The 27,937-nt window shown below is 44.2% G+C and overlaps 1 protein-coding gene across 3 annotated transcripts in view; it reads right to left on the bottom strand.

Moving 5' to 3' along the window:
• FSD1L (fibronectin type III and SPRY domain containing 1 like) overlaps positions 1 to 27,937 on the bottom strand; it is a 182,193-nt gene that overhangs the window by 106,808 nt on the left and 47,448 nt on the right. For all 3 annotated transcript variants that reach the window (XM_029604686.1, XM_029604677.1, XM_029604695.1), the window contains exons 3-4: positions 19,491 to 19,622; positions 5,900 to 6,001 (exon numbers count right to left, since the gene is read on the bottom strand). In XM_029604686.1, the coding sequence (XP_029460546.1) occupies positions 5,900 to 6,001; positions 19,491 to 19,622 (234 nt within the window). The remainder of the gene's footprint in view (positions 1 to 5,899; positions 6,002 to 19,490; positions 19,623 to 27,937) is intronic.

Below are 27,937 nucleotides of genomic sequence, written 5' to 3'. Positions count from 1 at the left end.
TTGGTTTTTATTACAAGCACAAACATGTGAATATACCCCACTATTTCACTTCTTCCCTAAACTTTTAAAGTCCAAAAATTTCCCAAAACAATACTCACCAGCAAGATCTTCTCTTAAAATTCCCAGAGTAGATGATGAAAAGAACTTTCCTAGCTCCCTGATCTTTTTATATTTTTACAAGCCGTTAAGCCCGTAACAATGGGCTACATTAAAAAATGTTTTCAGTCCGTTTTCGGACACTGCACCCGTCTACACTTCTTTTCCCTCACGCCCCCTTCTCATTCACCTCAGTCACTCACCCCCCTTCCCTCCCCTGCCCCCACTCAAACTCCCTCCCCCCCCACTCTCACCTCCCCCTCATTCTCCCTCCCCCACTCTCACCTCCCCCTCATTCTCCCTCCCCCCACTCTCACCTCCCCCCATTCTCCCTCCCCCCACTCTCACCTCCCCCCCATTCTCCCTCCCCCCACTCTCACCTCCCCCTCGTTCTCCCTACCCCCACTCTCGCCTCCCCCCTCCCACCCCCTCCCCTTCATTCTCCCCCTCATTCTCCCTCCCCCCCTCCCTCTCCCTCCCTCATCCACACCCCCTCCCAGCTCATCCACACCCCTCCCCTCTCCCTCTTGTGCTCTTCAGCGCGGCCCGCTCACAGAGAGATCTCCGGGGATCCCTCCCTGGCGCGCACCTCAGCTGCTCCTTCCTGCCGCTGCATTTCCTCCCGATATCGCCGCCGCTCTGCCCAGCTATTGTAGCTCGGCCCAACAGTCCCATACCGCCGCTGCTACACCCGATATCGCTGCCGCTCCGCCGCTGCTGCTCCTCCCAGCGCCATCTTAGCTCCGGCTCTGACCGGCGTGCTCTCCCGCCCGCGCATGCGCAGTAGAGCTGCTCTCTACTGCGCATTTGCGGCACGTCGGTCAAGCTTCATTTATCTAGATAGATTATTTAGGTGCACACACACTCTAAAAGAAATGTTTCCTGGCTTTTACTTGAAAGCACACATGAAGTTAGTTTACCCCACAATTTCACCGTCCCCCAACCTGTTAAGCCCCAATATTGCCCAGCCAGCAATAGTTACCAATCCTCTTCAACTGCCAGCAAAATCATCTTCTCTCAATACTCCTTCAGGATAAATTAGATTAGGATTGAAGGTATAATCTCAATACTGCTTTTTCTATCTTCATACGATCAGCGTAAGAGGAGACCATTTGCTGAATGGCGAGAGAGTGTTGACACTGTATACAGCACGATAAAGAATATCCAGCTAGTGCTGTACAACCGTGGCAAAAGAAAGGGTATAGGAAGCCACTCACCTACATGGGTGTCAGTGCACTTGGGAAAACCTGATATCTTTTAGAAATATCCTTACATTTACTGGACCCCACTTACCTATGGAGCACTCTTACTCTTGAGATGTTTTAATCCTCAGCATCTGATACTTAATAAAAAGAGCTTGAAAAACTATTGGCCTTGAGAAATGGTATTAGGCCTCATAGAAACATAGAAACATAGAAATGACGGCAGAAGACCGAATGGCCCATCCAGTCTGCCCAGCAAGCTTCACACATTTTCTCTCATACTTATCTGTTTCTCTTAGCTCTTTGTTCTATTCCCCTTCCACCCCCACCATTAATGTAGAGAGCAGTGATGGAGCTGCATCCAAGTGAAATATCTAGCTTGATTAGTTAGGGGTAGTAGGGGTAATAACCGCCGCGATAAGCAAGCTACACCCATGCTTATTTGTTTTACCTAGACTATGTTGTACAGCCCTTGTTGGTTGTTTTTTCTTCTCCCCTGCCGTTGAAGCAGGGAGCTATGCTGGATATGCGTGAAGTATCAGTTTTTTTCTTCCCTGTCATTGAAGCAGAGAGCCATGCTGCATATGCATTGAAAGTGAAGTGAAGTATCAGGCACATTTGGTTTGGGGTAGTACTAACCGCCGTAACAAGCCAGCTACTCCTCGCTTTGTGATTGTGAATCCTTTTTTTCTTCACCCCTGTCGTTGAAGCTATGCAGGATATGCATGAAGCATCAGTTTTTTTTTTTTGTTTTTCTTTTTGTTTTTTCCCCTGCTGTTGAAGCAGAGAGCTATGCTGGAAATGCATGATGTATCAGTCATTCTCCCATGCCGTTGAAGCAGAGAGCCATGCTGGATATGCATGGAAAGTGAAGTATCAGGCACATTTGGTTTGGGGTAGTAACCGCCGTAACAAGCCAGCTACTCCCCGCTTTGTGAGTGCAAACCCTTTTTCTTCTCCCTTGCCGTTGAAGCAGAGAGCTCTGCTGGATGTGTGAAGTATCAGTTATTCTTCTCCCCTGTCGTTGAAGCAGAGATCTATGCTGTATATGCATTGAAAGTGAAGTATCAGGCATATTTGGTTTGGGGTAGTAACCGCCGTAACAAGCCAGCTACTCCCCTCTTTGTGAGTGCAAATCCTTTTTTCCATTTCCTCTTGCTGTTGAAGCTTAGAGCGATGTTGGAGTCACAGTAAGCATGTGTATGTTTATTGAATAAGGGTATTGTGTCCAGGCAGTAGCCATCATTCTGGCGAGTCACCCACTCTTCATTGGCGGCCTCTTGACTTTATGGATCCACAGTGTTTATCCCACGCCCCTTTGAAGTCTTTCACAGTTCTGGTCTTCACCACTTCCTCCGGAAGGGCATTCCAGGCACCTACCACCCTCTCCGTGAAGAAATACTTCCTGACATTGGTTCTGAATCTTCCTCCCTGGAGCCTCAAATCGTGACCCCTGGTTCTGCTGATTTTTTTCCTACGGAAAAGGTTTGTCGTCGTTTTTGGATCATTAAAACCTTTCAAGTATCTGAAAGTCTGTATCATATCACCTCTGCTCCTCCTTTCCTCCAGGGTGTACATATTTAGATTCTTCAATCTCTCCTCGTACGTCATCCGATGAAGATCCTCCACCTTCCTGGTCGCCCTTCTCTGTACCGCTTCCATCTTGTCTTTGTCTTTTTGTAGATACGGTCTCCAGAACTGAACACAGTACTCCAGGTGAGGCCTCACCAAGGACCTGTACAAGGGAATAATCACTTCCCTTTTCTTACTCGATATTCCTCTCTCTATGCAGCCCAGCATTCTTCTGGCTTTTGCTATTGCCTTGTCGCATTGTTTCGCTGTCTTCACATCATTAGACACTATCACCCCAAGGTCCCTCTCCTGCTCCGTGCACATCAGCCTTTCCCCCCCCCATCGAATACAGTTCATTCGGATTTCCACTCCCCATATGCATGACTTTGCACTTCTTGGCATTGAATCTCAGCTGCCATATCTTCGACCACTCTTCCAGTTTCCTTAGATCCCGTCTCATTCTCTCCACTCCTTCTGGCGTGTCCACTCTGTTGCAGATCTTAGTGTCATCCGCAAAAAGACAAACCTTACCTTCTATTCCGTCCGCAATGTCGCTCACAAAGATATTGAACAGGACCGGTCCCAACACTGACCCTTGCGGTACACCACTTAAAACCGCTCTCTCTTCAGAGAAGGTTCCATTTACCATCACACATTGTCTTCAGTCCGTCAACCAATTTGCAATCCAGGTCACCACCTTGGCATTCACTTCCCAAGCTTCTCGTTTTATTCACCAGTCTCCTGTGCGGAACCGTATCAAAAGCTTTGCTGAAATCCAAGTATATGATATCGAGCGCTCTTCCTTGATCCAATTCCTTGGTTACCCAGTCAAAAAAGTCAATTAGATTAGCCTGACAGGATCTTCCCCTGGTAATCCATGCTGCCTCTGGTCCATCAATTCTCCAGACTGTAGATAGCTCACTATTCTCTCTTTCAGCAGTGACTCCATTACTTTTCCCACCACCGAAGTGAGGCTAACCGGTCTGTAGTTGCCTGCCTCCTCCCTGTTCCCACTCTTGTGAAGCAGGACCACCACCGCTCTTCTCCAATCACTCGGCACCACTCCCGTTTCTAGGGAGTGGTGCCGAGAATGAATACAAATAATTAATACATTTTTTTCATTTGAAATGAACCAAATGTATGACTGCGACCTATAAACTGAAGAAACAAACTGAAACAATATTTTTGCTTCAGCACATGTCTATTAAAAAACACATGTCTATTAAAAAACTTCATACCCCCTTAGACTTTGTCTTCCTAATCCTTTCCCTTATGATTCTTACAATTATTGGTTTCATCCGATATTTAGCCTTTGATAGATGATACCACAGCAAAGGCAAAGGCAGCAGAAGTGCAGCTTACAAAAACTGGTTCAGAAGAACTGTATCCTAGATTCCCTGAATCAAAGAATATTAAACAGCTAGTGGCTGTTGGTGCCATATATTAGAGATGGAACAACTATCATTTTCAGTAAAGGAGGACATGTATTCCACTCTGATTCCCTTTCTTAGGCTCTGTAAAGAATATCTACAATTTTGTAGTAACTACTGAAAATGGTTAAGGGATGTACTTAAGTTGCCGGTGCTCTGATACTGTATTGCTCTGATACTGTATTGTTTTCATCTTTACTTTTTATACATTTGATTTATTTTCTGCCATTCAGGCACTTCAAAGCAAATCATATTCAGAGACTGTGAGGGCGAACAGTCTTGCTCAAGGTCACAAGGAGCGGCAGTGGGATTTGAACCCTGGTTTAAAGCCCATTGCCCTAACACTAGGCTACTCCTCCACTCCACTATATATTTTGATAGCTTACAGTAGTCTGCACAAGATATATATTACTACATTTTATCGCATAAAATGCAAGAGAAAGTTTTGAAGAAATATCCTTTCCCACTGATATCCATTAAAAAAAACAACCTAATATCAAAACTAATCAGCATTAAAAAAAAATTTAAAGGGGAAGCGCTTATTTTTGCTGAGCTTCAAAAACATGAACATTCAACATTTGGGCAGAAAAACTTTTATGTATATCAAGAAATCAGAAAAAGTGTCAGGATTAAAACAAAAGGGACTTGATTTCAATGAACAAGAAGTCTGGTTATGTCCATGCTTATTGCCACTTGCATAATGATTCCTTTCCATTTATGCACCATTCTGTGAAGACTGGCATTTGTTTGTAACTGCGGCAGAGCAGCAAGGAAAAAAAGAAAAAAGAAAAAAGAAAAAAAAAGATTCACACTGGTGCTGGACAGGCCCTCCTTGTTTGCACGCATCCTCGGATCTTTGTGGCTGCGCCGTGGTTGGAAGCAAAATGTCAGTCATTGTGCTGTGCCGCACACTAAAAGAACCCCGCCAAGAGACTTACAAAGTATGCCAGGCAGAACAAACAGATGGCAAAACACACACCAGGACAAGATTTATCTCAAATTCACATTCCCCTTTTGTTAGCCCGATCCTGATGGTGTCACAAACCAGGAACAGAACAGGCTGGATGCAGATGGAAAAAAAAACAAAACACTCATTGCGAGGCAACCCCCCCCCCATCACCACCTCCCTCCAGTCCTGCTCCTGAAACTGCCTTTTCCAGAGTAGTTCAGCACCCACAATCCTCCTACCTGAAACTAAGAAAAAAAGAAACCTAATCTTTGCAGGTTCAGAGGAGGCAGGAAGTCCCTTTCCCCTCTCAGTTCCTGAAAAAAAAACCCAAAAAAAACCAAACAGTGGCCCAAAGATAGATGACCTTCTGAAAACAACCTCCAGGAAAACCAGGTCCAGTTTACCTTCTCTTAACTTCTACAATGTGTTGGAACCCAACGCCTGGGTGGAAAAATACCGCATATTTATATTGTTATCCCCATGGCAGCAGCTTTCAGCATCAGTCTGTCATATCAAGACAACCCGGTTCATGCAAACTTCTTGTAACAAACTAGACAGCACAGAGAAAGCGAAAAAAAGACCAAAACATTTAAAGAGGAGTAGAGGAATGTGTCCGAGACCATGCCTTCATGTCAGGTTACATTTTCTACCTTTGAAAATTCTTCGGGCTCCTTCACGTCCAGTGACCGCGAGGCGAAATCCAGCAGCTCCTCCGAACTTTCCAAAGCATTTGTGCACTGAGCCAGCTGATTCTAGGAGAAAAAGAACAGGAGCAGCTATAACATGATACCCGAACATCCAAGGAGATGCAGTAAAGCCCCTTAAAACAATGAGCAAGGAGATCATATGATAAAGTTGTGATGGGCCAGGGTGGTAGAACGGCTTGAAATGTTTAAACATTTGAACAGGGAATGGCCCGGTGACTCAGTGGCAGTGCTGTGCAAAAAGGTCCCTAGTTCAATCCTGGCGTCGAGTCTTCTTCTCCTCAATTGGTTGAGGATGCTGCAGAGGCAGTGATCACAATCCCCCCCCCAGAGGGTGTTACCTACAGCCAGATTCAGGGCCCAGATCTACAGAGCGAGCCCTCAGGCATGGCCCACGGGCCCAGGACCATCACTGTACTGATTGGCTAGGTATTGTTGGGGAGGAAGTAGAACATCAGAGAGGGAAAATATCCCCAGGTAGTTGCAAAGGAAGGCTCAAGGGCCCAGATCCTAACTCTGTTTCCAACTGGGTTAAAAGTACAAAGGAGCAGGAGAAACTGCTGGGTCAAGAAACTCCCCCCCAACATTAACAAATTATTTCTTTCCTTCTCTGGAGTTGGACCTCTTCATATGTCTTCAGGTTCTCCTGCTTCTGTGACTCTGCCTTTTTAACATTTGCATAGCACTGCCTGCAACCACTTTTCTTAGTCCTTCAGTCATGTTTCATTGTCTGATAACCGCGGCTTTTTTATTTCTACGGTTTTCAATCCCAAAACACTCTCCTCCTCCCTCCTCAGTCTGTTCATATCACCAGCCACCCCTCACAGCAGGACTCAACTCCAGCGCTGCTCAGTGAGAGCTCAGGAACTCCACCAGTACAACCGTCTCTTTCAGAACGGCACATCTCAAGTTCACATTTTCTATGGCCTTGTTCCTATTTGTTATAAAAGGTTATACAATTACGGTCACAGGCTGCTGGAAAATATGGATGCCTGGTTACCAACCTTTGATTACTCATTCTTTATCCAGACATCTCTGACCTGGACCTGAAATTTCTGTTACAAGATTTAAATGCATTAGGGCCTAAGAGAAGAGACAAAGACTCAGTTTTTGTGAACGAGCTGGATTTGAAGTAAGGCAGCTGTTTTGGTTAGTTATATATTATGTGTTTCGTTGCAAAGGTTATAATCGTGCGGGTTTTAAGTATTGTATTTATTTTATTAGTTATTTGTCTGTTTTATGATGATTCTGCATGTTCTTTTGTTCATTGCCTCAGATGGTTCTATTGAATCAGGGAAGCAATTAAGATGTTTTAAACATAGCAATCCATCAATAAAATACAGTAAAAAAAATACAACCCTACATAAATACATGAAGAAATGAAACACACTAGTAATCTAGAACCGGGACTCACTCATACTGAACAGTAGGTGAAAGGATAAAGGACATGCTCAAGGTCAGGCAGCGAGCAATGGAGAAGGGGAATAAAACAAATTTCTCTGTCATGTTGGTTGGTTCTTACTCTTACCAGTGCAGAATATTGCCAGCACGATGTCTCTGACCCGCTCCCTATACATCATGCTTTTTTGTTCCCTTAGCTCATCTGTTCTCTTCTCTCTGTCCCAAACCTCACAAGTGGTGGCAGATCTCTATGGCTGCCCTCTCTGTCAGAAACTACATACAGGTATCTAGTCACCAAGAGCAGAGTGGGACCCTGCCAACATTTCCAGTCCATAGCAAACGAGACTGTGCATCCAGACAAGCTCAGCATTCTCATTAAGGGGAAGTATTTTTAGTTTTGGTTATTAAATCGGATCAGAGAGTGTTAGGAAAGGCTATATAAGGCTAAGGGAAAACATGCCATTAATTCAATCTCTAAATCTACCTGTGAGCTAGATTTATTTATTACAGTATATTTAATAAATGGCTTAACTGTAATGGCTCAAGGCTATGTACAAAAAAAGCTGCATACAGAACACAGGTAATATGTGACAGCTAATCCCCATACAAAGTACATTTAAAAATCTGTCAACATGATTGCCATAGACTAAAGCAAATAATTTAAGTAATACAAACCATACAATAACTTTACAAAAATACATCATAAAAAAAAATTTATATATATATAATAAAACATGATATGCCAAAACAAAGAACACTAATCGATTATTTCATCCAAGGTTCTTTATATGAAGACCTGGTTAAGGTAATGTGCATAAAGCAGACAGTAAGCACTTTCTACAGTTAAGTACAGGATGCAAAACAACTGTGGTTGATGGCCTCAAATGATGCATCAATGTTAACCAAAAAAAAAAAACCCCCCACCTAATTCTGTTTTTTGTTTGTTTTTTTTTTAAAGCATCCTGGGTAAAAACTGAGTTCTAGTAGTCATATTAGTCCTGGAAGTAACTTGAGTCTTCACAGGATGTAATAAATTTTAAAGGAACAACAAGAAACGATATTCCAGTACTTGACTTGTGTAGTCTTGAAAAGCACATGTAGAACACTTGTTTTGTTGGTTGTTTAACAATTTCATAACCTAGGAAGACTTCAGTGTAAAGAAAGGGCCACTGACTGCAGGGACCTCCTGTGGCCGAACACACAATGCAGCTCTCTTACAAGGTACACCAGGGGAGGAGGAAGGAAATCAACTGCTGATGGAGGAAGGAACAACACTGTAGTCCCAGGTTGTCCCTGCTCCCCTCCCTCCCTGAAATGTCAGAGATCTGCATGACAGTGGGCCATGCTGATGGTACCGTCATGGGATAAAGATGCCGCAGCACAACAAAGCGTCAGCAGACTGGTCAGCCTTAAAATTTACCAACGTGTAATGGGCCAGATAAGAGAGCCTTATGGGCTGTAGTTTGCCCACTTTTGAGCTACATCTTAAAAACAGGGCTTAGACAAAGAAGATCTTTAGATGTGGGCAAGTGAAGGGAAACACTTCAAAGATTCAAACTTAAGCCAACATAAATCACAGGTGCTCCAACGTGTGTGTTGCAATGACTGAAGTAACTTGACCTATTATACCAGAGGCTCACCAGCACCACACTCAGCCCCACACCCACAGTATCTTATTATTCAATGGAAACATGACTTGCTGTTCCACAAATTGTACTTTTACAGACAACCACAGTCCAGTAATGTTTCAAGGAAATCAAAAATAAAAGCTAAAACAAAAACCAAGCAACCTGAGCCAGGATTATCTCTGAATACAAGTTTTGGATTTATGGCCAGATAGATGTATATGAAGAAGAGGGTCTTAGCTTCATCAGGGGCGAGTTGCAAAGGTGTGATCCAGAGGCAGAAAAAAGCCTTTCCTACTGTGGAAGACCATCTGAGTCCAGACAAAAACTACTCTCATAAGAATAGGCAACCCATAATAAGAGGGTCCCCTCTGTACAAGCACACCACGTCACACTGCTTATATGAGCAGCTTGCAGTTCTCTTAATCTAGTCCTGGTAAGCAGCCTAATGGCCATGCTCTATAAAAGCTGTAGGGGGGCATTTCCTTGCCAATTTTGCACATTTTCTCAAAGAGAACGTACGGGCAGATTTTTCCTTTGAAAACCGCCAAAGGGAGAAAAAAAAAGTACCCACGGAGATTTACACCTGCGTTTTCTGCAGATACGTTTTACAGCCAAACACACACTTGCAAAACTATAGCTCATAGTTGCCGCCTCCCGACCTAACCCAGACCCAGAACACCTCCATGAAAACGTGGGTCAAAGTGGACACCCTGCGGAACACACTTTTACACACATACAGAATGGGCGTTAACAAAAGCCCTTTTTATCCTGGTAAATGCCATTTTCATAAGTAAATGGTTTTTGAAAGTTGCCCTCCCTGTGATTGAATTAAGTTTTGGATTGAGTCTCTCAGGAGGGGATGTCAATGCACATAAGAAACTGCCATGCTGGGTCAGACCAAGGGTCAATCAAGCCCAGCATCCTGTTTCCAACAGAGACCAAACCAGGCCATAAGAACCTGGCAAGTATCCAAACACCAAGAACATCCCATGCAACTGATGCCAGTAATAGCAGAGGCCATTCCCTATGTCAACTTGATTATTAACAGTTAATGGACTTCTCCTCCAAGAACTTATTTTGAACCCAGCTACACTAACTACACCAACTACATCCTCTGGCAACAAATTCCAGAGCTTAATTGTGCGTTGAGTGAAAAAGAATTTTCTCCGATTAGTCTTAAATGTGCTACTTGCTAACTTCATGGAGTGCCCCCTAGTCCTTCTATTCTCCGAAAGTGTAAATAACAGATTCACATCTACTCGTTCAAGACCTCTCATGAGCTTAAAGACTTCCATCATATCCCCCCTCAGCCATCTCTTCTCCAAGCTGAGCAGCTCTAACCTCTTCAGCCTTTCCTCAAAGGGGAGCTGTTCCAAACCCTTTATCATTTTGGTTGCCCTTCTCTGTACCTTCTCCATCCCAACTATATCTTTGAGATGTGGCGAGCAGAACTGTACATAGTACTCAAGGTGCGGTCTCACCATGGAGCGAAACAGAGGCATTATGACATTTTCCGTTCTATTAACCATTCCCTTCCTAATAATTCTTAGCATTCTGTTTGCTTTTTTGTCTGCTGCAGCACACTGAGCCAACGATTTTAAAGTTCTATCTACTATGATGCCTAGATCTTTTTCCTGGGTGGTAGCTCCTAATATGGAACCTAACATCGTGTAACTACAGCAAAGGTTATTTTTCCCTATATGCAACACCTTGCACTTGTCCACATTAAATTTCCTCTGCCATTTGGATGCCCAATCTTCCAGTCTCACAAGGTCCTCCTGTAATGTATCACAATCCGCTTGTGATTTAACTACTCTGAATAATTTTGTATCATCCGCAAATCTGATAACCTCATTCATCGTATTCCTTTCCAGATCATTTATAAATATATTGAAAAGCACCGGTCCAAGTACAGATCCCTGAGGCACTCCACTGTTTACCCTTTTCCACTGAGAAAATTTGACCATTTAATCCTACTCTGTTTCCTGTCTTTTAGCCAGTTTGTAATCCACGAAAGGACATCGTCTCCTATCCCAGAACTATTTAGTTTTCTTAGAAGCCTCTCATGAGGGACTTTGTCAAATGCCTTCTGAAAATCCAAATACACTACACCTACCGGTTCACCTTTATCCATATGTTTATTAAGCCCTTCAAAAAACAATGAAGCAGATTTGTTAGGCAAGACTTTCTTGGGTAAATCCATGATGACTGTTCCATTAAACCATGTCTTTCTATATGCTCTGTGATTTTGATCTTTAGAATAGTTTCCACTATTTTTCCCGGCACTGAAGTTAGGCTCACTGGTCTGTAGTTTCCTGGATCGCCCCTGGAGCCCTTTTTAAATATTGGGGTTACATTGGCCACTCTCCAGTCTCTAGGTACAATGGATGATTTTAATGATAGGTTACAAATTCTAACTAATAGATCAGAAATTTCCTTTATGAGTTCCTTCAGTACCCTAGGATGCATACCATCCAGTCCAGGTGATTTGCTACTCTTTAGTTTGTCCATCTGGCCTACTACATCTTCCAGGTTCACAGTGATTTCCTTCAGTACATCTGACTCATCACCCTTGAAAACCATCTCCGGAACTGGTATCTCACCAACATCCTCATTAGTAAACACGGAAGCAAATAATTCATTTAGTCTTTCTGCAATGGCCTTATCTTCCCTAAGAGCCACTTTAACCCCTCAGTCATCTAACAGTCCAACCAACTCCCTCACAGGTTTCTTACTTTTGAAATATTTTAAAAACATTTTTATTATGAGTTTTTGCCCCTATGGCCAACTTCATTTCAAATTCTCTCTTTGCCTGTCTTATCAATGTTTTACACTTAACTTGACAATGCTTATGTTTTATCCTATTTTCTTCAGATGGATCCTTCTTCCAATTTTTGAAGGATTTTTTTTTAAGCTAAAATATCCTCTTTCACCCCATCTTTTAACCAAGACGGTAATTGTTTTGCCTTCCTTCCACCTTTCTTAATGTGTGGAATACATCTGGACTGTGCCTCTAGGATTGTATTTTTAAACAATGTCCATGCCTGTTGAACACTTAATCTTTGCAGCTGCACCTTTTTTTTTCTATTTTCCTCATTTTATCAAAGTCTCCCTTTTGAAAATTTAGTGTTAGAGCTGTAGATTTACTTATTGTCCCCCTTCCAGTTATTAGTTTAAATTTGATCATGTTATGATCACTGTTGCCAAATGGTCCCATCATTACCTCTCTCACCAAATCCTGCAATCCACTAAGAATTAAATCTAATATAGCTCCTCTCTTGTTTGTTCCTGAACCAATTGCTCCATATAGCAGTCATTACATCCAGAAACTTTATGTCTCTAGCAAGTCCTGATGTTACATTTACCCAGTCAATATTGGGGTAATTAAAATCTCAAAGTACACTGGTGCAGGATAAATTTTATCACCACCAAAAGTTCAAAATAGTCTTTTATTCGAATTCCAACAAGCAGAGGTAGATAAATGTAGATATGGCAACTCCATGAATTAAATGACAGGCATATTACAGCGGTCCCCCGACACAGTCCCGTGTTTCGCTAGGCTGCATCGGGAGGGACCAACACGGAGATTCTAATCTAAACATAAACAAATATATAAGTCACTATACATAGGTGGTGAAACGGCCAAACATGTTATCATAAACAGTACACATACCTTCTCGCAGTGATCAATGGAGCGCAAGCGCCCTCACATTTGACAATCATTTAAAGGTAAAAAAGGCGCAAAAGCAGACAATCTCGCGAGAGCTGTCAAAAGAGATCTCAACAGCCCGGTCATGGACTCAGTCAAACAGGTACCACTCGATATCCTTGTTGAGTCCTTTAGGGGAAACAGTGTCTAAAGTGAAAATCCATTTCTGTTCCCTCCGACCCAGAACCTCGGAAAAGTCACCACCCCTGGTGGGGCGGTGAACCACCTCGAGAACTGAGAAGGAGAGATCGGAAACGGAGTGGCCGCGTACCGACCAATGTGAGACAAGGGGTTCATCTGATCTACCCAGGCGAATGTTCGAGCAGTGCTCTATCATACGTGTCTTGAGCATCCGGGTGGTCTTCCCAACGTATAAAAGTGGACAGGGGCATTTGATAACATAAACAACGCCTTTCGTTACGGAGCCCCCTGCGTTTTACGTTTCGGCAGGGTAGAAATCTCCGTGACCAGCTTGTACACACTGCCTCCTCCTCTGCGGTGTTTACTCCCTCTGCTAATGCTATACACAGTCCATGTGGACATTGTAGCATGTGCTGTCACACTGAGCAATCCACAGGCTTTGTACATCCCCTCACTGGCCGTCTCTTTAAGGTACGAGTAGACTGACTGTTTAACGAAAGGCGTTGTTTATGTTATCAAATGCCCCTGTCCACTTTTATACGTTGGGAAGACCACCCGGATGCTCAAGACACGTATGATAGAGCACTGCTCGAACATTCGCCTGGGTAGATCAGATGAACCCCTTGTCTCACATTGGTTGGTACGCGGCCACTCCGTTTCCGATCTCTCCTTCTCAGTTCTCGAGGTGGTTCACCGCCCCACCAGGGGTGGTGACTTTTCCGAGGTTCTGGGTCGGAGGGAACAGAAATGGATTTTCACTTTAGACACTGTTTCCCCTAAAGGACTCAACAAGGATATCGAGTGGTACCTGTTTGACTGAGTCCATTACCGGGCTGTTGAGATCTCTTTTGACAGCTCTCGCGAGATTGTCTGCTTTCGTGCCTTTTTTACCTTTAAATGATTGTCAAATGTGAGGGCGCTTGCGCTCCATTGATCACTGCGAGAAGGTATGTGTACTGTTTATGATAACATGTTTGGCCGTTTCACCACCTATGTATAGTGACATACATTTGTTTATGTTTAGATTAGAATCTCCGTGTTGGTCCCTCCCGATGCAGCCTAGCGAAACACGGGACCGTGTCGGGGGACCGCTGTAATATGCCTGTCATTTAATTCATGGAGTTGCCATATCTACATTTATCTACCTCTGCTTGTTGGAATTCGAATAAAAGACTATTTTGAACTTTTGGTGGTGATAAAATTTATCCTGCACCAGTGTACTTTGATACTTGCGAATGTGCAAGGTTTCTGCTTCTTCCTTTGTTGGTAATTAAAATCTCCCATTATTATTGCTCTGCCAAATTGGTTAGCTTCCCTGATTTCTCTTAGCATTTCATCATCTGTCTGACCATTTTGTCCAGGTGGATGGTAGTATACTCCTATCACTATACTCTTACCCAACACATATGGGATTTCTACCCATATAGATTCTACTAAGCATTTAGTCTCTTGTATGATCTTTATCCTGTTGGACTCTATACCCTCCGGGACATAAAGTGCCACACCCCCACCAAGTTGATCCTCCCTATCATTGTGATATAATTTGTACCCTAATATTGCACTGTCCCATTGGTTATCTTCCTTCCACCAGGTCTCTGTGATGCCAATTATGTCAATCTCATCATTTACTGCTATACACTAACTCTCCCATCTTACTTCTTAGACTTCTGGCATTGGCATACAGACATTTCAAAGTGTGCTTTTTGTTTGTATTAACAACCTGCTTTTCAGTTGTTAGGGATAATATGGAAATCTTTAGCTCGTGATTTTTACATATAGGCACATGGACTACATTTGCTTTTATTGGAACCTCTCTGTTGGGATGCCCTAATTCTCCTATTTCATTAGTATCCTTCAAGGATACATTTCTCCGAACCATGCACTGCTGAGTGACTGTCGGCTTTCCCCCTTGTTCTAGTTTAAAAGCTGCTCTATCCCCTTTTTAAAAGCTATTGCCAGCAGCTTGGTTCCACATAGTATTGTCTGTGAAGGTCATTGTAGTTACTTTTTCGACTGCAAGGCCTCTTAAGTAAATGGAAGAGATATGCATTGACCAATGGCTTAGGGTCAGCATCCAACAGAAAAAAAGGGCAAAGTTTGTCACAGAGAAATTGAAAGCTCCAATCACCACTCCCCCAAATCTCATCTGTGTATCCCAGCTGAGCTATCTGTCAAAAATCACTCCCAATAAAAAAAACCTTTTGGCATATTTGTGGCCAAAAAGATTCCCAATCAAGGCAGCTATTACCATCCCCTGATTGAACAGATTGTACCCTTTTGACCTCATAAATCAGAGCTACTACTAGTGCTGCCCACCCCCCCAATCCAATCTACAAACTTGGTCAGGCAATGCAGACAGATGAGTTGGAAACAGAGCTGGGAAGAGGTAGACAAAAGCATGGCTCTCTGGCCCCTACTGATGCTTAATGTCGAGGGAATGAAATGTCCCTTCAATATATCACCAACATCCGGAGCAGCTCCCGGGTCCCTTTTTGTGTCAAGTGTTATTGCCCAAAGTGCTTGTCCATCAGCTCCAGACAGGATTGTTGTCCGTTGGAGGTCATGTTCACGCACAGGCGATGCCTCAGGACGTCATGTGAAATTCCCAGGCACAGGATACATCATGGGGGATCAATGATAAACATAACCCTGGTGGCACTGGGGACTTTGTTGGAAGTCGCTGGTTTGCTTATCTATAGATGACAGGAAAAGAAAGGAAGTAAAATCTAATTTTATGACTGTAAAACAGTCAATTCTTGCTGGTGCATCCATTAGGCATGCGGAACGGAATGGAAAAGCTTAGAAAAATGATTGAAAAACCTACCTAGTGATCTAACAGTAAGAAAAATAAGACTGCAGAGACGTAGTGATGAATGAACCGGCAAATTTTACCAGCAAAAAAAACCCACTGTAAGCAGGAGCGTGAGGGACCACGACTGAGGGGTTCCATGGATAAGAAGAAACTGAAAGGTTCCATGCATGGAATAGCAAATGCTCATTGAGGCACAAAGTTCTAGAAACTTTTATATCAAAGTTCCAGACCAGGCTCAACTGGACAATGTCACTCACACGTGAGGACCGACATCCTCCTTGACCTTGGAGAATGGTGTCAGCCCATAAGTTCAACATTTAGGCTCTGCCTTTTTCTTTTGCTCTATTGGGCTTCCAGCTCAGTCGTAAACAGGGCTGGAATTGGGCATCTTAACTCTTGATTCACAACTACACAGGGATTTCCCTCACTTTTATAATCCTCCCCTCAACTTACTTTAGTCCAGTTATCACAGTGACAGTCCTCAGTTGCAGGGCTACAGACCAGGGCTCCTTCGTGGGCCTTAAATCAAACCACTAGGTGTCACCATTATGCATTAAACTTGCTCTCCTTCCCCAGCAGGGGCTGTGGGCACTGCCTCTACCAGCATCCCTGGTCCACAGAGGGAGCAGACGACCAGACCTGAAAATTGAACTAAGATCCTCTGCAAAACCACTGGGTCGGCGTTTTGTTTTTTTTTTAAACTCATGAAGCATTCCTTTCATGCTGCTAATTCAGCAAGATTTTAGTTCATAAAAGAATCCTAGTTCAGTGCTCCTTAGAAAGCAAGTTAACATCTCATGAAAATCTGTGGTGCATGTGGCAGACAGTGCTCTAGCTGCCCAAGCCACAAGATCACGGCTCTGACCACTGAATGACCTCTCTCGAAGATACAAACTAATGATACATCACAAGATACAAAACATCAGAAATAATCTATAACAAGAAAGCAAAAATGACCATAAGCAACACATATGAGATCAATATTCAATCACATGCATGGCAATATAATGATCTGAAGTCCAGTGGCCTGTTAAAGGAGATCTTTGCAATCAGCCCTGCAAATCTGCCTCAAAAACTCAAAAATATATTTGAACTATATAGTTCTTATTCATTCCTGCTTTTTTAGTTTTTAAATGTAAATGGCCAATTTTTCTGTTCTGCCACTATTTTTATTGATTGTTTAACATTGTATTTTTATTCATACTTTAATTTGTTTTATTTTAGTCTAGTAATTAATTATTCTTTTTAATTATTTCTGATTTATTTTAGATTATCTTGGTATTGTAAACCACTTTGGTCAGTTAGTTTTACTGGAAAAACGGTATATAAACTTGCTTAAATAAATAAAAACTCGCTCTGCAGGGAGCATGGCTAAGGGCTGAGAGGAAAATATACTTTCTGTGCTAAGTCATTAGTCTTTATTATTAGAATACCAACTGCAATGATGGCATTTTTTTTCCTTAGTGGATTTCAGTACTCTGGAAATCCAAGTCCTCTGAATCTACAGATGCAGCATGTGCAGTGGAAGTGCAAGCTCCCCATGCTGTCTTCCTAATGCGTCTCGACTTCACTTCCAAGGGGGCGACGACATCTCAGGCTTAAAATGTCTGTTTCATTCTTACTCTCTCAGTAGAGACCGACAAAGATACCAGTTAGAGCAAAGTTGTGATGCTGAGCACCTATCCACTTCATACAAGTCGTTGAGCTCTGGTCAGTCATTACTGACTTAAGCCAGATTTTGATCACGCAATATCAGGGGTGAATGGTAAATTAGTAAAGCAGAGTGTGGAGCCAAACTCCTATGGTACCATTAAAAAGTGGACACCTGACCAGAGAGATTACCTTATTTTAATGTGGACAGTGAATGCGATGAGACTCCAGCCAGTGAATTAAACCTACTGTGACATATGAGCTCTTTTGGGTGCTGTGTGTTTTCCTGTACTGGTGACACGAATAACCAGTGGCTACTTACAGCTTTTGCTGGTTGACAGGGCTAAAAATAGAAGGATAAATACTAAATTTCTAGGCACGTCAAGCATTCTGTATCATCAGGAGAAGCCTGTCTTGACCAGGAATATTTATTCACTTAGGGGCTGATGTAATAAACTGCGGTGCGCATGGCGCAAAAGGTTTACTTTGGCATTAGTGCACATTTTGTGCGCGCTAAAATTACTCCAGGTGCAGCAAAGTGCAATAAAGATTATCACACTGTTTTCTTACTTTTAGTGCTGAAACTTCACCTCAGGAGTTGAAGTAAAGTTTTGACTTCCATTTACTTTAATGGGAAGTGAAGGGAAGCAGACAAACTCAGTTTGCCTCCCACCCATCTAAAACATCCTCCCCCACCCCCCCAGAGGCAGGTGAAGGTATCCCTCTATCTTGTCCCAGCTCCACAGCAGGCATTTCTACAGCTGCTGTTGGCCTATTCTACTTGCTATTAATTTATTCACTGCACTTAAGAAAATAAATCAATCCCCCTTCAGATACATAGAGAATAAGTTAATAAGCAAGGTAGGCCAGTCCCACTACCTCCAGCCGCAGAAATACATCCCACGCTCCCTCCCCCTGCCCAACCCAGAGCTTGGAGGAGATAGGGATCTCTCCGCCTGCTTGGCGAGGGGGAGGGATTTAAGTGAGTGGACGGGATAAGGTCCCAGTGGGGCCAGGCATTTAGAAATATGAGTATATTTCCAACAGACACTACCTCCCCACCCTACCTCCTAAGCCTCCCATTGAACCCCCATTCATACCATTTTTCCATTTTATTACATTTATATATTTATTTATTTAGACAGCCTTGCCTCTCATCCTTCCCCACTACCTTGGCCTTTTCTCCCATCAGACTATCATATCCTTTCTTCAAGTTTATAGATGCCTCCCATATGGAGGCCTCCCACTGTAGCCACCTTGTGCGGCAGTGAGAGCAGCTCCCTTAGAGCTACAGTGCTGAAAACGCATGGCTCTTTGGTCAACCGCTAAGTGTCACTATAAAACAGTACTTGGCTACCTCAAGGGCCGTGTACGCTATTATAGCGGCACTTCCCGCCAAGACTGCTGCCTGCTCCTGATCAACCCTGACAGGCTGATTCCATCCTAATTGTTTCACTGCACCAATGAGTAATTCCAATTTTCCTAAAAGCAATTTAAAAAAAAAAAAAAATTTACAAGTTTGTCGATGCCAGGGAAGCAAAAGTCAGTGGATCAGTCTATGGGAATTTGGTGGCAATGCTAACCCTACACTCAGCCTAAGAATCAGACCTGGAAACTGAACCTGGGGCTCTGGGCAGGCAATGCAATAATGAATCACTAGATCATCATCATCACGCATTGTATTCCAAAGAATCGATGCACAGAGCTCTACATAAGAACGCTATGAACACAGAGGAGTTTGTGGCCATGCTGAAACATGAAGCCACAGATCATTTTCCAGGCATCACAACCTGAGGCCCGCTGACACCGTGCTCGGCAAACCCGAATGACTCTCAGCCACATCCAGAACCATGCACAGTGCCAGCCCAGCAGCCCTCAGAAAGATTTAAGACCATTTAAAGGAACTGTACACTAAAAACAAAAAGACACTGGGATTCGAAGTACCGGTGCAACTGCCCAGTAAAGTCCTCCGACAAGAAAGCAGAGGACAGGAGATGGAGAGCAACCTCGGCCTGCTCACGATTACAAGAGGATTTCACGAACAAGAGTAGCTTGCAGCAAATTTTAAACGGCCTGTTTCAGCCCTAAAAATGCTCAAGCAATGGGCTGCTTTAACTCCAGGCTGGCTGAGGTGTGCGCTGCCGTGCTTTCAGGTCTCAGAGCCCCTCACCCACGGCAATAAAAAAAAGGTTTTACCTGCAGCTCCTGAGACTTCTGAGCCTGTTCTTGCTTGATGGTATTGGTCATGCTCTCTTTCATCTCGTCCAGAACAGAGTACAGGCCATCAAATTCCTCGTCCAGGTCCGCAATGACTTTGGAAGAGTTGTTCTGGGAAACAGAACCGCCACATTTATTAGACTAATTGGATTCGTGTAGCTTTTGCATTCTTTTTCAGCCCTACACCGCCCTCAGTCTGCTAGGAGACTCCTGTCTCTTCTAAACACACAAAAATAAATAAATTAGCATGAATACAGTCCCACGTCTGACATGAGGGAAAAGGCATTAAGTACACAGCGACATGGTGGGGCCCACAGGCTGCTGAACAAGGTCCAACTCGGGCGGTGTGCGGTGAATATGCATTATACATCCAAATTCAGTTCTGAATGGCCAAATCCCAAGGAAGAGGCACATCCTTAGAAGGCCCTGCCTTACAAATAAAGAGTTGGCTCACCTACAGAAACCAATTTATCTCAGTGAAAAAAAAAAAGAAATCAACATTTCCTCTCCCTGCAGGCAAATATTGACCCAGGTTTATTGAGTCGCTCAAGGCTCCTATCAGTCACTTGCCGCAGGGCACGCGGTTTGGACGAGTGACAGCTATTGTGTTCCAAGACGTGCCCAGATGAAGGTCAGCAGCCATCTCTTCAAACATGTACAGCTTCATGGGCAGGTCCTGCTGAAAACCTGCAACCTAACTCTCATGAGCACCACAGCTCTGCACCCACAGAGCCACTAACTCATAAAGACACAAGTTATTCAGCTCAAGCACTTTGTAGGCCCTCCCAGCAACCACACAGCGATGCCGAATGCTCACCCTGGGAGCCGGCTCTCCTCCAGCCCTTGGGATGGGAAGAATTACCTACCGCCACCGGATCGGAGGCGTCAGACTGGAGTGAACCACAGCTTCACCAAAATATGGCCCCCCTCTGGCAAAAATCATTGCAGAAGATCTGGGGCTAGGTCGGGCAGGCAGCAGTGGAGGGGCAGCTCTGGGCCGCATGGGAACTTTGTAAAGCTGTGCAGTTCAAAGCAGCAGTCAGGCCAGGACAGGACAGCGGAAGAGCAGGAGGTGGGGGGCTTGGGGCACCACTGCTCTCCCCCTCTCCTGTCGCTAATCAGCACGGGAGGGATAAAAAACAAAAAAGAGAGAGTGAGAGGGGAATGGGGGTGGAGCTTGTTGGCTTGGCACCCCCTCCTCCCAACCGAAAAGGTAATCTGCTGTCCTTTCGCTGGGTGCTACTCGATGCAGTCTGGAAGAGGGGGAACAAGGAGAAACTGGAGACAGAGGGAAAACTGGGGTGGAGAGGAAGATAAGGAGAAGGTAGCTTCATTTTTTTTTTACATTAATATTTTATTGAAAGCGCACTTAGATCCATAAACTTTTGACAGGAATTCGGGGGGGGGGGGGGGGGGGGTTACGAGGGCTGGTTAGTTGGATTATTGGATTGCAGAAGTTGTGGAGTTTTGGGATGAGAAAAGTTGGACAGGCTATCAAGGTAAATGATTTATTGTGATTTCTATATTACTACAGATAGCTTAATACATTTTAACTGATGTGTGCTATTTGGGGGGGGCAATTTGTTTTTTCAACTTTCCCACCATTTTCTCCCCAGGACAATTTCCCCAGGGGGGCAGTTTCCTTTGCTGGCAAAGAATAAATCGTTAAGGACTACTCTTGTAGTCCGAACAAATCATGCCTGTAATGGCAACTCTCTTCCACCCCTACTCGGGACCTGGATGAATCACCTCCAGCTCATGAGACCAGACATGGATCTCCAGTGCTTCGGTCAAGCCATCCAAGAAACATTCCTCTATGGTTTTAATGTGGAAACATTGCACTGCTAGGCTAGTTCTGTGGTTCAAGGCGTTGCATGGGGGACTCAATTTCATATTCCTTTTTCCATCAGGGATGGCACGATTTAAGAACATAAGAAATTGCCATGCTGGGTCAGACCAAGGGTCCATCAAGCCCAGTATCCTGTTTCCAACAGAGGCCAAAACCAGGCCACAAGAACCTGGCAATTGCCCAAACACTAAGAAGATCCCATGGTACTGATGCAATTAATAGCAGTGGCTATTCCCTAAGTAAAATTGATTAATAGCCATTAATGGACTTCTCCTCCAAGAACTTATCCAAACCTTTTTTGAACCCAGCTACACTAACTGCACTAACCACATCCTCTGGGAACAAATTCCAGAACTTTATTGTGCGTTGAGTGAAAAAGAATTTTCTCCGATTAGTCTTAAAATGTGCTACTTGCTAACTTCATGGAATGCCCCCTAGTCCTTCTATTATTCGAAAGTGAAAATAACCGAGTCACATCTACTCGTTCAAGACCTCTCATGATCTTAAAGACCTCTATCATATCCCCCCTCAGCCGTCTCTTCTCCAAGCTGAACAGCCCTAACCTCTTCAGCCTTTCCTCATAGGGGAGCTGTTCCATCCCCTTTATCATTTTGGTTGCCCTTCTCTGTATCTTCTCCATCGCACGCCAAAGAGATGTAATGCTCAGGCCTGGAGAGACAGGGAGGGTGGACTGTCACCTCTGTGACCAGCCTTGCCAGCCAAAGAATATGGCTGCTTCAAGATACTTTCTCCAGCTGGTCTGGGTCCCTATGCCATTGTTGGCACACCATCTGCATTTTGCAGGGTGATAACTGCACAAGTAAATGCATGGAATCCAAAATGACAGGGCATGTTTGCTCATGAAGTTTGTATTACATTTTAAAAATTTATTTTTGGGCATGTCATTACAGTTACTGCCAACAGAAATTATCTGGAGAACAATCAGTTCTCCCTCCCCGCCACAACTTCAGAGGATAAAAAAAATATTCTTAAATCCTCTACCATCAATGAATTGGTATCTTTTGAACTGTAGCTTTAACTTGTTTTCAGGGCTAAAACTAACACCTTGAGAATGACATGTTTACCCATACAATTTCTGCTTATTGAACATTGATGCTTCAGCTAAGAATGTCCCCTCCCTATTCATGACAGACAGTGACCCTGCCCATTGTCTAATGATCTCACAATATGAAAAAAAAAAGAACAATCCAGAGTTGCTTACCTGTAATAGGTGTTCTCCAAGGACAGGTGGTTAGTCCTCACACATGGATGACATTGTCAGATGAAGCCCAATGCAGAAAACTTATGTCAGAGTTTCTAGAACTTTAATTTGGCACACTGAGCATGCCCAGCATGCCCTATACCAAGTGTCCACACAGGGTCCCTCTCCAGTCTTAAGAGAATTGTATATATAAATGAAAATTAGGAAAAACAACTCCGCGGGGTGGTGGGTGGGTTTCGAAGACTAATTCCTGCCGTTTTTGAACACCTATAACAGGTAACAGACTCTGCTTCCACGGAGGACAAGCAGCATGGTAGTCCTCACACATGTGAATCCCTAGCTACAGGCTGCTCCCCAACACAAAAGGGGACCAACAGACACCGAACTAGGTGCCAAAGGGCACAACCACAATAGTGCTGTTGGTAACAGAGGGGAGAAACAACCTGAACCCAAACAGGCCCTAAGCAGGGGAGAGTTGGGTTCTACACCTCAAAACAGATTCCAAAGGACAGACTGGCCGAACCTACTGTTGCGTCAGCCATCCTTATCCAGACAACAGTGAGATGTGAATGCATAGATAGAACTCCACGTCACAGTCTTGCAGAGCTCCTCCACAGGAACTGCTTTCAAGTGGGCCACAGATGCTGCCATGGCTCAAAGAATGAGCCTTGACATGACCCCCAAGATACAGTCCTGCCTGGGCATAACAGAAGGAGATGCAATCTGCTAGCCAACTGTTGGCAGGACGATGGACTGGTTAAGATGAAAGTTAGTCACCACCTCAGGCAGAAACTTAGAGCATATGCAAGACAACTCTGTCATGAAAAAACTTAGTGTAAGGTGGATAAATCACTAAGGCCTGGAGCTCGCTGACCCCGCATGCTGAAGTGATCACCACCAAAAATATAACCTTCTGGATCAAGTACTTCAGGTCACAGGTGAGCAGCAGCTCCAAAGGAGCTTTTATCATCTGAGCTAACATCGTGTTGAGGTCCCAAGACACAGTGGGATGCTTTAGGAGAGGTTGAATTGAAGCAGGCCCCACATGAAACGTACAACTATAGCTGTATAGAGATGGGTGTACCATCTACACTGTGGTGGTACGTGCCAACTGCACTAAGATGAATTGACAAGAGTTGGTGTTTAAACCTCCAAAAGGTGTAGAACAGGGCTTCCCAAACCTGTCCTGGGGACCCCACACAGCCAGTTGGGTTTTCAGGATATCCACAATGAATATGCATGAGATGCATTTGCATATCATGGAGACTGCTTACATGCAAATTTATCTCATGCATATTCATTGTGGATATTCTGAAAACCTGACTGGCTGTGGGGTCCCCAGGACAGGTTTGGGAAGCTCTGATGTAGAAGGTAATCAAGCAGTTTTTGTGTGGAGCAGGAGAACAGATCTAGGGCCTTCTGCTCACATCACACAGAAACCTCCTCCACTTCAGTCCATAGGCTTTCTACTGGAAGGCTTTCTAGAAGCCACCAGGACGCGAGACATCCTCAGAAAGACCAAGCAGCTGCAGGATTAACCTCTCAATATCCAAGCTGTGAGTAACAGGGCCTGGAGGTTGGGATACCTCAGCCTGCCTTTATCTTCCATGATGAGATCTGGAGAAGTCCCCAGACTGATTGGTTTCCAGATGGAGAACTCCTGTAGGAGTGGAAACCAGACCTGTCTTGGCCAATGAGAGGCTGTCCTTGAGAAGCTTCAAGAGAATCTTCACCACTAAGGGAATCTGAGATTATGCGTACAGAAAACCATGTTGGCCAGTTTTATGTTACATGGAAACCGATGTGATGTTTGCCTAACGAATGTCGGTATACAAAAATTGCAAATAAATAAATAAATAAATAAAATCAATCAATCAATCATACCTACTGGTTCTTCTAGATTTATCCTCAGCTTTCGACACGGTTAACCACTCACAACTCTTAGACCAACTATCAAACATAGGAATTAAAGGCACTGCTCTCAGTTGGTTTAAATCGTTCCTATCAAACAGGTTCTACAAGGTCAGAATAAACAATAAGGAATCTGAACCCATACTATCAGACCAAGGCGTACTACAAGGTTCATCTCTCTCACCCACCCTGTTCAACATTTACCTCCTCCCCCTCTGCCATCTGCTATCAAATCTAAAGCTTACGCACTACCTCTATGCAGACGATATCCAGATCCTCATACCCATCACAGAATCTATTCAAAAAACCTTCTCCTTCTGGGAGGATTGTTTACAACCAATTAAACAACTCCTCTCCAACCTTAACTTGATTTTAAACTCCAGCAAAACAGAGATGCTACTTATCTCACAAGACCCACGTATCTAATCACCCAGCCTTTCGCAACCCTCCTCATTAAACATTTATCTCTCCTCAGACGTCAGGGATCTAGGAGCATGGCTTGACAATCAACTTAACTTAAAAAAATTTATAAATACCACCACCAAGGACTGTTTCTATAAACTACAAGTCCTCAAAAAGTTAAAAACCACTCCTTCACTTCAATGACTTTCGCCTCTTCCTACAATCCATTATTTTTTCAAAACTCGACTACTGCAACGCAATGCTACTTGGCCTCCCTGCCAACAGTATCAAGCCTCTACAGATGGTACAAAACGCCGCTGCCAGAATCCTAACAAACACCAATAAAAGAGAACATATTTCCCCCATTCTGAGCAACCTCCACTGGCTACCCATCAGACAGAGAATCCTTTTTAAAACCCTCACCATTATTCATAAATCAATACACAACATCGCACCTATATCACTCCAAACTCAACTTCGTCCACACCTATCCTTCAGACCCATCAGAAGCGCTTACAGAGGCACATTGTTCGCCCCTCCAGCATCATCATTACTAAGAAAAAGAGCACTCTCAACTGCAGGACCACACCATTGGAACGCTCTCCCCCCAGACCTACGCCTCGAACCCAGACTACCAGAGTTAAAAAAAAAAAGTTAAAAACCTGGCTCTTCAGGCAAGCGTTCCAATCTCCAGAATGTAACTAAGCGCCTTATCCTGATTGAACTAGGGAATATTTTGTATTACAGTTAATAATATGCAATTTTATGCAAAATTCAAGTTTAATTCAAGTTTAACATGCTAATTGGCTTAATTTTAATTTAATTTATGAAAATATTTAAGGATTTATTATTATTGTTCAATGTTCTTTGTAAAAAAATGTTCATGTTATGAATGTATTATATGTTATTGTTCAATGTTCTTTGTAAAAAAACCCCGGTCTGACCTCCCAGACCAGGGCAATCTTTCCGTTTCATGTAAACCGGACTGATTTGTATTGTATACAGGAATTCCGGTATATAAAAATTAAAAATAAAATAAATAAATAAATAAGACCCTTGCCCCAATGTTGGGCCAGGGCATCTGAGGCTGATTTGCTGTCTGACCTCATCAGGGAGCAGAACTGAGATACCTTCCTGTTGCAGGGGGACATGAACAGATCTACGTCCAGGCTCCCCCAGAGGTAGAATATCCGATTTGCTAACCCCTGGTCCAGGGACCACTCGTGGGGGTGTGAAGACTTGACTCAACCTGTCTGCCATCACATTCTCTGTCCCAGCCAAGTATATGGCTCTGAAGACTATCTCATGAGACAAAGCCCACGACCAGATCTGAACAGCTTCCTGACACAGGAGGTATGATCCCGTGGCTCCCTACCAGATGACATACCACATGGCTACTTGGCTGTTGGTAAGGATCAGAACTTTGTTGGACAGCCAATCTCTGAAAGCCCATAGCATGTACCGATTGCCCAGAACTCCAGGAAATCGATTTGACAAGAATGTTCCTGAGCAGACCATAGGCCCTGTGTGCAGAGATAATCTACATGAGCTCCTCACCCAGGATAGATGCATCCATGGTTAACAGAATTTGAGTAGGGAGAATACAAAAGGAAATCCCCCATTACAGATCTGAAAGTACTCGCTACCAGGAGAAGTACCACCTGAGAGATGGGATGGCTTGGATGCAATTCTGGAGGCTCACATTGGCCTCAGGGTCCACTGGGCTCTACGCATGTGTAAGCATGCCAAGGGAGTGACATGGACTGTCACGGCCATGTGGCCCAACAGCCTCAACATGTGCCAGGCTGACACCTGCTGGCTCTGTTGAAATTCTGCCGCAATAGTCGAAAAGGAAATGGCCCTCTGATGGCAGAAAGGCCTTGGCCTGAGCCATGTCTAGCAGGGCTCCGATGAAGTCCAATTGCGGTGATGGACTGAGATGGGATTTTGGATCGTTGAGAACAATCCCTAGTGACTCCCACACACAAATGGTCAAACGTATGGACCTGGAGGCTCTTGCCTGAAAAGTGCTCTTGACCAGCCAATCGTCCAGATACAGGAAAACATGTACTCCTAGACTGCAGAGGTGCACCGCCACCATGGCCAGGCATTTTGTGAAGACCCATGTGGCGGACGCAAGTCTGAACGGCAACACCCGGTACTGGAAGTGCTGTTTTCCCCACCACAAATCAAACCAGGGAAGATCTCGATATGGGTGTATGCTTCCTTTAGATTGAGGGAGCATAACCACTCCCCTTTTGGCAAAGGGGATCAAGGTGCCCAGGGAAACCATCTTGAACTTTTCCTTTTTTTTAGAAACCTGATCAAGACCCTCAGTCCGCCTGAAGTAGGATCCCTGTCCGCTTTGCCCTGGTGGTACAGGCTCGACTGCTCTGGCCATTATGAGGAAGGAGAGCTTCATTTGTACTACCTCCTGATGCACTACCAACCCCCAATACGGGAACGAGGGCAATTTGGCAGGACACCCAATAGATTTAATTGGTACCCTTGGCAGACAATGGACAAAACTCACTGGGTCCAAGGTTACACTGGCCACTGGTTCAAAAAGAACCACATCCTGCCTCTGATCGGAGGGCCCATTGTCCCAGGTATGGGCAACTGGCTTACCACTCCCTACAGTCCAGTCAAAACTGCATCCCCGGAGTTGACTGAGGTGCTGACTGGGGCTTGGGAGCTCTCTGCTGGCTGGGATGGTCGAGGGAGCTCTGATGGTGTTGACAGGATCAAGAGGAAGAGGACAGTACTTCCTTTGGCAAAAGACAGACTTCCTTGGTCCTGGCCTCGATGGCCTCCTGGAGGAGAAGGATGGGTCCGGATTACATGTGAGAGTTGTTGGAGAATTTCATGATGGCCCCAGAGTTCAGACACAGTATCCCTCACCCTACTTCCAAAGCGATTCTCTCCAGTACACGGAACATCAGCGAGCTGTTCCTGTACCTTTGGTCTGAGAACAGAGGCTTGCAGCCATGCCAATCTGCGGGCAGTGATTTCCTCTGAAGAAACCACTGAGGCAGTCTTAAA

Source organism: Rhinatrema bivittatum, chromosome 1, assembly GCF_901001135.1.
Source record: "Rhinatrema bivittatum chromosome 1, aRhiBiv1.1, whole genome shotgun sequence".
NCBI classification, from domain to species: domain Eukaryota; kingdom Metazoa; phylum Chordata; class Amphibia; order Gymnophiona; family Rhinatrematidae; genus Rhinatrema; species Rhinatrema bivittatum.
This window is presented reverse-complemented; position numbering and strand designations above follow the sequence as displayed.